This window comes from Lytechinus variegatus, chromosome 11 (genome assembly GCF_018143015.1).
Source record: "Lytechinus variegatus isolate NC3 chromosome 11, Lvar_3.0, whole genome shotgun sequence".
Taxonomy (NCBI): Eukaryota; Metazoa; Echinodermata; class Echinoidea; order Temnopleuroida; family Toxopneustidae; genus Lytechinus; species Lytechinus variegatus.
This window is the reverse complement of record NC_054750.1, coordinates 5,650,503-5,663,694: the sequence shown is the minus strand read 5'-3', so window position 1 is coordinate 5,663,694 and position 13,192 is coordinate 5,650,503. Positions and strand designations below refer to the sequence as shown.

At 35.0% G+C, this 13,192-nt stretch overlaps 1 protein-coding gene across 1 annotated transcript in view; it reads right to left on the bottom strand.

Annotated features, from left to right (window-relative positions):
• LOC121424178 (mutS protein homolog 5-like) overlaps positions 1-5,669 on the bottom strand; it is a 35,676-nt gene extending 30,007 nt beyond the window's left edge. Inside the window, exons 1-2 of the mRNA XM_041619788.1 lie at positions 5,640-5,669; positions 3,232-3,341 (exon numbers count right to left, since the gene is read on the bottom strand). Of these exons, the coding sequence (XP_041475722.1) occupies positions 3,232-3,341; positions 5,640-5,669 (140 nt within the window). The remainder of the gene's footprint in view (positions 1-3,231; positions 3,342-5,639) is intronic.
• Between the last annotated feature and the right edge of the window lie 7,523 nt (positions 5,670-13,192).

Genomic DNA, 13,192 nt, shown 5'->3' with positions numbered 1-13,192 from the left:
TAAGAATAAAGAAGAGAGAAGATGATAGAAATGGTAATCTAGGAGAGGTTGAAAAGAGTAGTGTAAAAGAGTACAAAATGGAATATTGTGGAAAATAAGAAAAAGAGAGATATAATGAAAGGAAGAGAGACATGCAGACTTCTCCTTCTTGCCCCCACCCTCCTCCTCCTATTTCTTCTTCTCCTCCCCCTCCTCCTCCTATTTCTTCTTCTCCTCCCCCTCCTCCTTCATGTTCTTCTCCTCTCCCTCTTTCTAAATTATCATGTTCCTCCTTCTAATTCTACTACAATCTACTACTTCTACCAAATTCATTTGTTATTGTTGTTGATGTTGCCATCACATCTATTTATGTCCATATGATAATGAAAATTTCATGGACGTTCCTGACTCACTAGTTCCTATAGCACTGGAAGGAAACTTTGTTGGTGGTCAAGAATGATGCGGAAGTTCCGCGAGTCAGAAATAACTTTCCACTCTGGGATTTCGGAATAAAAAAAAAGAAGACAGCTTTTGAAAGATGACAGGATGATGAACTGTCATAAACTGCATGTCACAATGCTGTAGAGATAATTAGAAACAAGCCTTGCTCTAAAAACAGTTGAACTTGGTGGAATAAGTAGATAGCATGCAATCATCTGATCATAACCACATTTTATTCTTCATTTTTTAAAGATTTTCATAGCTCTTAACTTCAATGCATCTTTTTCAGTACCTCCTCTTTATCAATCTGTCACCCTGTTTAATTCTCTCACAAAGCTCTATGCATATATCACTTCATTATTTGTGATCAAACGCAACTCAAATACAATCCGATGGTTCCAACCTGATAATAAAATCAGGGGAGCGTTTCATCAATATTTTCATCCGACAAGTTATCAGATCTGACATCTTTCCATGATTTTGATTGGCTGTAAGGCACTGTTCCTATGGTAACTGTCGGATAAAATGGGACTTGTCAGATAAAATGTCCGACAAGTCCTTTCATGAAACGCCCCCCAGATGTAGATATTTAGATCATTTGTTTGATTATTCAAGGTTTTAGTGCATTTCTGATTTGATTGTAAAGTTTTATAAAGAGGCTGAACTTCGTAAAATAACACCAGAACTACTCTTTGAAAAATTAGAAAAACTTTAAAATAGCATGCAATAATTACATTTTTACATTTATTTGAGTCCCAAATTTTGAGAGTAAAATGATTTCAAGATTAAAGTTTACTTAAGATTAAAAAGTACAAGTACAAAATACTAAATATTTAGTATCTAAATTCCAAATGTTTGCAACACGAGTGACTCAAAGTATGAAAATAGATTAGCATTGCAAAGTGAAATTATTTCACAGAACTACGGTAAGGTTGAGTAGTTCAAGGTTTTTTGAAAATTGGAAGTTGCCAAAATAATAAAAACATTGAATAGTTATCAATTTCAGAAGTTGGTTTTGACTCAATTTCCTAAATATTGGGATTAAAAAAGAAGGAAACAATGGTTGTGAAATTAATTCTCCATCAATTCATTACTCCCATATTTGCTCTTCAACTCTATTTCAACTTAACTTTAAAAGTGCATGTGATCCCTGCCCCCCCCCCCCCCCTCCCCTGTTTCCCATTCCACCTTAGCTGTATTTACTATCTTTCTTAGTCATGGCTTATTTCCATTATTTTTATCTATATATATTTTTTAATGTGTTAAGTTCCATAGATCACTGAAAGTTTATCCAAAGCAGGTAAATATTCATGATTGGTATAATTAAAAAGCATGTTTTCTCATGTTACATCATATCACATTATCATGATTATACAGTACCTGTACTAGCTGTTCTGCTGTTTGTTGAGATTCGGAGAGGTTTTCATGAAGCACCTTAGTTAGCGATATTCAGACAATTTCTCTCGGCCAATCAGATAAAGGCTTTTTGGTAGCTTATAACAGTTGTTAGTAAATATCACAGACACTTGATAAATTCTATCACAGGGTTTTTGTTTCACATGTTCTAATGAAGGCAGGTTTAAAAAGATTCAGAAATATGACAATGGTGGCAAACTCATATTGTCTGATCAAAAGAAGTCTCATATAAATTCCTGTAAAGAACTCTTTCCATCGAAGAGAAGGTTGCTACTTCATGTAGGTCAGAACTCTTAAATCAAGCTTTTTCTAACATTTTAAGTTACAAGATTTTTACAGCCCAGTAACAAGAACCTGTATTCTGCAATCCAATTTAAATTAGGCCATAGTCTAACTCTGTGCTGAAACTATGGAAAGCTGAAAATATGTTTGCATTGTATGTTTTCTTATGCTCATTTTGTTCTTTTTTCATGCTTTGATGGTGAGGAAAGCTATTAAAATAACCATTCCCAGACAGTTATGAATGATATGATTGTCAAAAGTTCTGAAAAATTGCATCAAAGTTACTATTATGGCAATGTTGCCAGCTAGTGGTTACCATGGTAATGCTGATCAACAGCCAATCAGAATCAAGGATTCCATGCATGTTACCATTGGATATAACGTTACCACAATGCCAACTTTTATGCAACGAGGTCCTGGACTCTCAAAGATTTGTGTCATAACTGGCTTTCCATAGTTGAACCGCAAGTTTAGACCACAGGTAAAATTAAACCCAAGTTCAGAATACGACACAGTATGTTCCCAGGGGGGGAGGGGGCACTCAGTATATAATGCATAGTGGGTATGTGCCGCGGAGGAGACCCCCATTTTTACACTCAAATTTCCGTTCCAAGGCATAGCATTTTTGACTTATTGAGAAAAAGAACAAAGAAAGCCGCTCCAAAGCATAACAGTTTCTTCTAATCGAGAAAAAAAGAAGAAAGAAATCCGCTCCAAAGCTTCGCATATTTTTTGTTACGCCGTTCCGGTCGCATTGATCTGCTACAATGAGCTGCAATTTTGGTGAAAAGCGGCTGCAGAGCGCTGTCGGACCATTGCTTCTGCGAGAGTGCACCCGGCGGCTGTGCCCCTGGGCTAGCTGCATCATGCACGCATGTCCGTTCCATAGGGATGCATACGCACTCACACACTGGCAATCCGTTCCAAGGACCCCCGTTTTCATAAATATTTGTAGTTCCGAAGCCCGTTCCTAGGACCTTCCTTTTTACAATAAGCCTGCTCCAAGGCCCCCGTTTTTTGTCTCGCCCGCGGCACACCCCTACCACTTTTTTGGTCGAGTACCCCCCCTCCCGGGAGTATGTTATCATTATTAATCTCTTTTTTAAAACTTACAGGGAGAATGATTTGATGTTGAGAACCGGACTATTCACACCAGATTGTTCCAACTCCACGCCAATCCTCTTCTTCTCCAGGAATTTAAGAAGTCCTCCTGTAGCACGGATCTACAAAGATAATGATGACATGAGGAATGATAAGAAAAGATACTATTTTAGCCCCCCCTTTGACCATCAACACATGATTTTTTTTAATGAGTATGATATCTATTTAGAAATAAAGAATTAATTATTTAATATTTGATGTTTATATTCAAATGCTGTGATATTTACCTTTTATGAATAATAGTCTAAAAAAATCATACACATAAAGAAATAATTTTTTTTAGTGGCCACCTTCACCCTACACCCCACTACCATAAAAAATAGTTGGATCTCGTTTGGAAGGAAGAGGAATAACCAGCATAAAATAATTAATTCTCCTGTCCTTGCTTCGAACAGGTTGACAAGCCGCCAGTAATTCTTGGCAAGTCTCGCAAAATTAGATGTATCCTTGTTCGGCACGATGGAAACCACAGGGCGCTAATCGCTCGACGGGATCTATCGAGAGACCTCATCCTTTTACGAACTAAAACGAACATCAGTCGGCGGGATATCATCTATTCGCAGGGATGAATCAATAGGATTGCACTGTCAATCAAACTATAAATTGCTTACCGACTTTACAGATTTTGCTTGTTTTTCTACATTTTGTAATAAAATCAATTATTCTTCACTTTCACCTTGGAAATTTGCAGACGATGATGTCAGATTTTTCAACCGCTTAATTTTTGGTATGTCTTAGTCATATCAGATACAGGAAATTTTCTATATACACAATTATCTGAAATATGAAGGTAATTAATAAATTAATGAGTAATTTGTATGAAAAAGAGCAGAAGAACCATTTAAGGTCAAATACTTCAAGTGCATTGCCTGATAAATTGGTGCCTATTTGATGGTTGCACAGATATGATGGTTCTCCTTTAGAAAATATAGCCTACTCCAACTATTTTTTTTTATTTCATTTTATTTTTTTTTGGGGGGGGGGGGCTAGTTATTCAATCACTGTTTTAAGGTCTATGGTTTGAATAAGTTTCCAAATGGTAAAGTGAAAAAAGCTATTTGAAGAAGTACAATAATTTTCACTCAAATCTTTATTTTGTTGCACATAGCTGCCTTTTCTTCTTTCTAAACTACTTTCATTTATATTAAACATATTGGGTTTTTACTGTGTTTTCATTCAAGTCTACATACCATCATCTCTTTTTTTTTCCTCCTGCTACCCCCACCATTCTCTCTCTCTCTCTCCTTTTCCCTCTTTATAATTCTATCTGCCTCCCCCTCTTTTTATCTGTCTTTCTTATCTCCCTCTCTCTCTTTCTCTCTCCCATCCATTACTTTATTGTCTCTCTCTCCTGCTTCTTCCAATTTCATCTATCTCCATTCAATCTTAGCAGCGACAAAGGAAGAGGAAAATCAGATCTTCCTCTTTTAATCTCTTCTGTCTTAGTGAGACCAGCTGTTCACAGTTCCCAAGACCGAGTGCTTTGCCAAAAAGAAATTTTACAAACCTACTCCTTTTCCCCGACCAATGCCGACATTTGCGTGTTATCTCCAATTAGATTGTGACATCTTACGGCAAAGAACTTGATCGAATAGTCAATATTAATTGAATAAACATGCTTCTTCCCTGGTCCTCTTAGGAATATTTCCATCTCCCATCATTTCGATTGTTTTTGCCTTTTTTCCCCCTTTTTTATGCACGTTTCTACTTCCCCACTGCCTTAAATATTAACTTATCAGTTGTCTTCTGTATCATGTCTCTCACATCAGGACACCACAAATGCAAAGTGAAACCTGATTGGTCAAAAATAACTTATCATAAGCACAATAGAATAAGATTAAAAAGTTCACCCTAAATTCAAAATCACTTTCCTAAATGTTGAATGCATATAAAATCATTTAGACCTTATTCACTTTTATCCTTTTCTCTCTCCATGATGACATTTTCGCTCTACAAATCACTTTGTATCAATTTCACTGGCAGGAATGTCAGACTGACGTTTGCGTGTAAAGATTTCATTAAATTACACCTTCTACAGAGAAATGCTTCCTGTAATTTGGATTGACACAATACTACTGGATGGGAAGTTCTTAAAGAGTGATCTCAAGGTTTTGGTGGTCACTGTACAAGCTTAGCTTTCTTTCCGGGTAAATACCACTTTTCAAAGGGCTTGATTTATACAAAAAGACAGTAGCGAATGTTGCAACATCCACGGATGATATTGCAAGGGGCGGACCCAGAGGGAAGGGGGAGGGTGCCTTGAAATCAAAAGCTTAATTAGCTCTAAAAACTATGATTGGTTTCAAACTCAACTAAGGACAGTACAAAAATATGCATGATGCTATTCAGCGATGATGTACCAGGCTTGGTGGTTCAGTGGCAGAGCACATGCCTCATGAACTGGAAAGTCACAGGTTCTATCCCCAGCTGAATCATCCCAAAGACTTTTAAAAATAGATTATTCTGCTTTCTAGCTTGGCACTCAGCATTTAGCTTGGAGGTAGCTACCCTAGTTAAATAATACATCCGTTAATGCATCTGTTTGAACAATTTATTTATTCAGTCCAATTTTCAAAATTGAGATTTCTGCATATTCCGAAAGCCTGACTATAATAGATATGGGGTTAGATACCATCAGTTCACTGAAAATCAATAAAGGTTACTGAATATTAATGAAGGTAACTTTTCATGAAATAAAACTGTATGTGTCAATCAAGTAAAAATGGGCAATAAAAATTACCCCGTGTGCTTCAAATATGGTATAACAGAAGTGGCCAAATTAAAGAGAAATGTGATTAATTTCCAAGAGTTTCCACCCTTCAATTAGGAGGTAATTTGTCTGTGGGTCATTTCTATCAGCTGTTGCATCCCATATCAGAGACAGACGAAATGAGGGGATACAGAATGAAAGGTATTTCCAATTTGGCTCAAACCAATACTGATCAATTTATGCATTTCATTTTTTATCCCTTTTTACTGTTGATATGTAGTCATTTTTTCCCCTTCAAACTAAGTGCTATTCAAACTTTCTACTTCTGAAATATTCTATTCCCCATAGTCTCTGATGACAATTTTTTTTACTGCAATCTTGCATCTGATTTGGAAAGTTTATGTTGAAACTTAATTTATTTTATGAGCCAATTCATGACTTTAATTTTACTGTTATAAGATGGGTTTCAAAAAATCTAAACCTTGATTTTAAGGCGTTGAGCAAATACAACATTTGGGTCTTGAAGGAGAATAATTTTTAGCTAGAAAATGGCGCAAATATTCACTACTGAATGACACGCGCCGTATAAGCTAAAACAACAACAACAAGTACTCATAATGTTGAATGGTCAATTATGTTTATGTTTGCATGCACGGTATTTTACTATGAAATTTTGTTAACAAAATAATTTCAAGTTATACAAGTTGCTTCACCAGAACTCCACAAACTATTACTTGATTATAATCTTGAAAAGTCATTAAACTATGGTATCCTTCAAACATCTACATGGAAAATCAACAGGATTTCCTCTATTTTTTCTCCATGGAATTAAAAAAACAGATCTTTGACGTAGATTTGGGGAAGGAAAGATAATATCTTTGCCAGGCATTGCAATATGATTTACATATCTCAGGAAAAGTGTTTTTCTTTGTTAATAATTTGTACACTTACCTTTTCTGTTTCTTTTTAATGGTAATTAATTTATTTTCTGTCATTTTTGTTTGTTAAAACCTCAATCATATCCCTAAATAAATACACATTTTATTTAATTATTTTTAGGATACATTTCACAGTACTTTTAGATATATTAAATGATTGTAAGAGGAATATCTGTATGTTTTTACACCTATCTGTAATCTTGGCAATATGAACTAAGTGAAATATATCAAAGTTGCTTGTAGGCAACATGTCCTATTCTTTTAGTGAAAATATATACTTTAAAGAATAATTCAACTTAGATGTATTATCAATTCTCTGTGAGAAGATCAGATTCATACTTTAAGTTTGAATATATATATATATATATATATATATATATATATATATATATATATATATATATATATATATATATAGTGTATATAATGATTGAATCAAGTATAGGTTTAGGCCTAATCATATATGGTCTTGCAAGTTAAGGCCTGGTCACACCGCCCGAGCATTGTTGGAACGGTCGTGGAGCGGAGAGAAAAAATCATAACTCGCTACCGTTCACCATTTTCAATTTTGATTGTTTTGTTGTTTTGTTGTTTTTTTATTTTTTCCCCAATTTTGTGAGCGAAATTTGACCCTCTCTACCTACCGCTCCACGACCACTCCAACAAGTCTCGGGCGGTGTGACCAGGCCTTTATGTACTGACTAATAATGAGATCAGGGCCCGTCTGACAAAGAGTTGCGATTGATCAAATCAACCATAACTATGGAAAGCCATCAACATCAACATTCAAAATATTTGTCTAGATATGCATTCATTGTTTTTTCTTGAATTTCAGTGTGCTTCCCTTTGTTTACCAAGGACATTTTGCTATTTTTTTTTAGAAATAATTATGACATTGATGGATATCCATACAGCCGAGGTAGATTGGATCAACTGCATCTCTTTGTAAGATGCAGCCTTAGATTAAGCCCCTTTTACAATCGGTGGTGCAACTCCTTACAACTGTTGCGATTGTATGGAACATATATTGTGACGAAATGATCGTAAACGATCGCACTAGCAATTGTGAAAGCCCCTTTAGGTGTGCTCATTTCAGTGTCTTTATCATCATCTTTTGACAGCTGAACACACCTATCTTTGTAAACAAATGCAATTGATATAAATAGTGATGAATCATAAATAGTTATGATTCGCTGTCTACACATATGAACACAACCCTCTGATAATTAGTTTAGATGTGATACAGCCTATACTGACTCAATGTGAACACTTCCTAAAGAGATAATTACAATATCTTTGTCACTACTTTTTGACAGTGGAACACACCTTATCTTATAAACAAACGCTATAGTCATAAATTCTAATGATTCACTGTCTACACATATGAACACAACCCTATGATAATCACTTTAGTCATGTCACAGCCTACTGGCTCAATGTGAACACTTCCTTAAGAGATAATTAGAAAATCTGTGTCACAACTTTTTCTTTTCTTGCAGTGGGACATCCACTCTCTTACAAACGAGTGCAAGTCATAAATAGTAATGATTCGCTGTCGATGCACACAAATATAACCCAACGATAATCACTTTAGCTGTGGCATTGCCGTCTGACTCAGTGTGAACACTTCCTTAAGAGATAATTACAATATCTGTGTCACTTCTTTTTGACAGTGGAACACACCTTATCTTATAAACAAATGATGTAGTCATAAATTCTAATGATTCAGTGTCTACACATATGAACACAACACTCTGACAATCACTTTAGCTGTGACACAGCCGATTGACTCAATGTGAACACTTCCTTAAGGGATCTATAATTACACTATCTGTGTCACCATCTTTTAAAGTGGAATACCTCTCTCTTAAAATTCAAGCAATAAATATAATGATTCACTGTCTATGAATATGAACATAACCAAGTGATAATCATATTAGCTGTGACACAGCCTACTATGTGAACACTTCCTAGAGACTATTACAATATCTTTGCCACCATCTTTTGACAGTTGGACACACCTTTTTTCACACAAATTCAAGTGTAAAACAGTAATGATTCGCTGCACATGAATATAACCCAGCAATAATAACTTCAACTGTGACACAGCCGACTGACTCGATGTGAACACTTCCTTAAGAGATAATTACAATATCTGTGTCACTATCTTTTGACAGTGCAACACCCCTTTCTCACAAAGGATGCGAGAGTCATCAATTAAAGATATGACTGGCCTGTCATACCATATAAACCCAATCTTAGTGGGTTAATTATTGAACTAATCAAGATAATCTAATCTGGTGATTAATATCTTAAATGGATCAAGTCTTTAAGAAGCAAGCAGGGTGTTTTTTTTTCCTTTGGTTTCAGGTTTAAAGAATGGGCTTATAAATACAGGATAATTATGCATTGCAACCATTGCTATAGAGTTTAAGAAATAATAGTAATCCATCTTTTAATTTGCTTGAGTCATTAAAAATAATAAGTCGAATTCTGCTACTTCTAAAATACAAGAATTATTTGCTATATTTGTAATAAAGATTTCATATTTTACAAATACTATTAGCATATTAATGAATTTCAAGTAACTCATCACATTCAAGGATATATATTTTTTTATTTGTTGCTCCATTTATCTTAATGAAGATAGTGATTGGAGTATAATACAAGTACAAACATTTATTTTATTGAATTATGATTTTATTAAATATAGATGCTAAACTTATTCCCACTGACAAATTTATTTCAGAGGAGATAATAAAAAATGCTACCATAGATATCAATCTTGAAGTTCAAAATGAAAACTGATCATGCTCTTAAAAAGTATTACAATTCTGAAAAATGAGTTATTGCATTGTTTTAATCTTCCTTTTCATATCCATACCTAAATCAAATCAACCTATGAGTTTAGAGAAGCAGATCTGAACTCATTCTTAAGAAATATTCAGTTGAATTCAATAGGGTGCTTGTCTGTACCAAATTGTAACAACTCTCTAGAGTAAGGAGGGATGAACGTTTCATCACCATTTTAAGAAGTGTCCCAGGAGGTGAAAATCAATGAACAGTAAATTTTATTTATTTATTTATTTACTTATTTACTTATTTATTTATTCATTCCTTCATTTGTTTATTTGAACCATGCAAGCTACCAAATATCTGTAATCTCACAAACTAATTCCTAAATAAAAAAGGAAAAAGAAAAATAAATTGGGGGGTGGAAAATTTGAAAAAAAATGGTACCTATCCTAATACTGGAAGGGTGTACCCACTCTTCCATAGTTGACAGGTATAGTGACCAGACTTTTACTCACCAACACAATTAAGAAGAGGGAATACCCTCCCTTTTACAACTAAATACTTCATGGTCATTCAATTTATTAATGCTATGTCATTACCCTCACTGTGAATCCACTGATCTAATTAACTAATTTTATTAAGCTATTAACTTCAGTTATGCATCATACATCATGTTGAAAATCCAGACAGTTTCTACCAAACGATTTCATTCGTTGATAATGCACAGACATGTGAAGAGACGTTGTGGCTCAGTGGATAAGTCTCTTAAATCTTAACCACAAGGTCTGGGGTTCAAATACCACCCCAGCACTTGGGTCTTTTGGTAGTCGTATATCTACATTGCCACTCTCCACCAAGGTGGAGTAAATGGGTACCCGGTAGGAAGAAATTCTTTCTTAAAAGCTTGAGCGTCCAATCAGGGTTGCCGTGATAAAGCAGAGTACAGTATGCAGCACTTTGATAAAATGTATTGAGACCTATACATATAGAAAAGTTGCATATCATTTAAAGATTACATAAGAGAACATTCTTTCACAATTAGAAAAAGTTACCTGCTTTTTGAGTAAATTCATGTGATTGTAGAAAAAAAACATGTTTTCTCATGTCTCAACACCTTCAGTATCAGATGAATCTTGATATACAGAAAGATATATTAAAAAGTGTTGTTATTTGAATATGTTTCAAAGAGGGTAAGAGATATAAACCAATTCAGGCAAAACCTCAAGAATGAAACAGTAAAATAGTATCATAGCTTTTATTGACATGCAATGCCATTTTAACTGTGTTAACAATTTAATTGTGTTGTTTTGAGGGAATAACATTTTTGGAGATTGCAGTGTCAAACATAAATTTCTCTAAAGAGACCTTTTTTTTTAATTTCGTACAAATTTGCATCCTTGAAATGCTAATTTCTCCTGTCAAGTTTCTCCTGATTCCTTAATTCAAAGGCTTTGTTCTGTGAACACTGATGACAATTAATGTCATCACTGCCTTATTGAAAGCTTTTCCACACCTTGGATGACATCTTTGTAGAATAACTTCATGCAAGAAAAAATATAGAAATGATATTAGAATTTACTCACTTATAAAACAAGTAGAAAGAAATATATATTTGGAAAACAGATCACTTGGGGATAGTTGACCTAATCGGTCATATGGGTACCTCCCCCACATTAGCTGTACCACTCGCCGGCGTCAATGCTGAACTGTTAATTGACCACTTGTTTTAGCTCAATTAAGTTAGTGATTTTAATCACTTCAAAGCACACCCAAGAGATACAGGTTAATGACTTATACCAAGGGTGTGGGATACATGGCCAGTCAGTCATTGGGTTTTCAAAACTTATCACTGCTTTAACAATTTGAACCCATAAAACCAGCTTCGCCATTAACGCACATATACCCTTAAAGCCAGAATCCAAGCTTCAAGTCACATGACTTGAAAAGCAAGGGTTTTGAATGTCAGGTGACCCATTAATCTTGGAGATATTCAGTCGATAGCTTCAGTTTATAGTTTCGTTGATAAATGGCATTCATTTGTAAATTTTTAGCATCTGAGATTTTCGTTAGTACAGGAAGCTACACTACATCAGCGGGGCTAGAATCATGAGAACAGGAGATCATTTATTTCAAATGTCATGAATATTTTCACTTTGCCGACAAGCTTGATATCTGCAAATAATTTAGGATGAGGGTCGCCACCATCCCCCAAAATTAAGGGTTCAAAGGATTAATAAATTGCCCCTCTTGCTACCTTGCTAACTCCCCTTCCCCCTTCTCTCTCTCCCTCTTTCTTTTGTCTACCTTCAACTAACTTTCTTTCTTTTTTCCCTCACTCTGTTCCATGTACATTCTTTTTATCTCACTTTTTTATAACTTTATTCCCTCCCTCCCTCCTTTGTCTTGTCTACCTTTCAATCACTTAAACAAATCTTTTTCAGTTTCTATTCACTTCTTATTGTTTCACATACATCCTTTTCATTTCACATTATCAAACAAAAGTTTTATCAGCCTTTCCCCTGTAATGTCCCTTCCTCCTTCCTAACTTTGTTTCTGTAGGGCCGTCTGCACCAGCCCGAGTTTTCAAATAATTGCACTATTTCTGATCCACTAAATTATCCCGATCTGAACTATCTTGAGAGTACTTACTGGATTAATCTCGAGAATGTAATCCCTAGTCAACGTAGGATTGTTTGCAAAATAGCGCGCTATTTATGAATTATCCCGGTAATTTGCAGGTGCAGAAGCACTCAAGATTCGACTCAGGATTATTTACTCACGGCAACGCACCATATTCACAAATGCATTGATGCCTCGCTCGAGCGGAGATGGGGTTTCTTGAATCTGGAAGAGGGCTGATTGGGCTAAAATCTTGAGATTGAGCATACTAGGGCTAGTGCAGCATCGCCTCATTTCTCTTTTACTCCCAACCTGTCACCCAATTTCTTCACCCCCTAATCTAAAAATTAGATACATCCTCACACCTGTTGTATTTTGTAGGTTTTTTCCCTCCAAATTCTGCCCAAAATTCAAAGAATACAGCCATGGAAAAGGTGCCACAAATTGACCACAAGGACATGGTATTATTGAATCAATTGTTCAACCGTTGTTAAACTCTATTTTGTAGATATTTCACTAATTTGTGATCAGTCAATAATCATACTGAAAAAGCCATTATACAAATTAGTGATTCATTTTGTTATTCAGCTAGATTCTACATGGAAATTACAGGAACTTAGAAAAAAAAAGATTTCATTGTATTGTTTTTTTCTACTATAGTTAGGACCAAAACCTTCTTCCTGACCTTTTCAAGCTAAAAAGTCAACTTTTAAAATTGAAAACCATAATCACTTTGGAATAAATGAAGTTGATGGCTTTAAGGCCCTTCTAGAACAGAACCAATTTCTTTTATAAATCGTCAAAGACTTTCTGGCTCTCAACAAAATAATCAATGACTGTTATGATCATC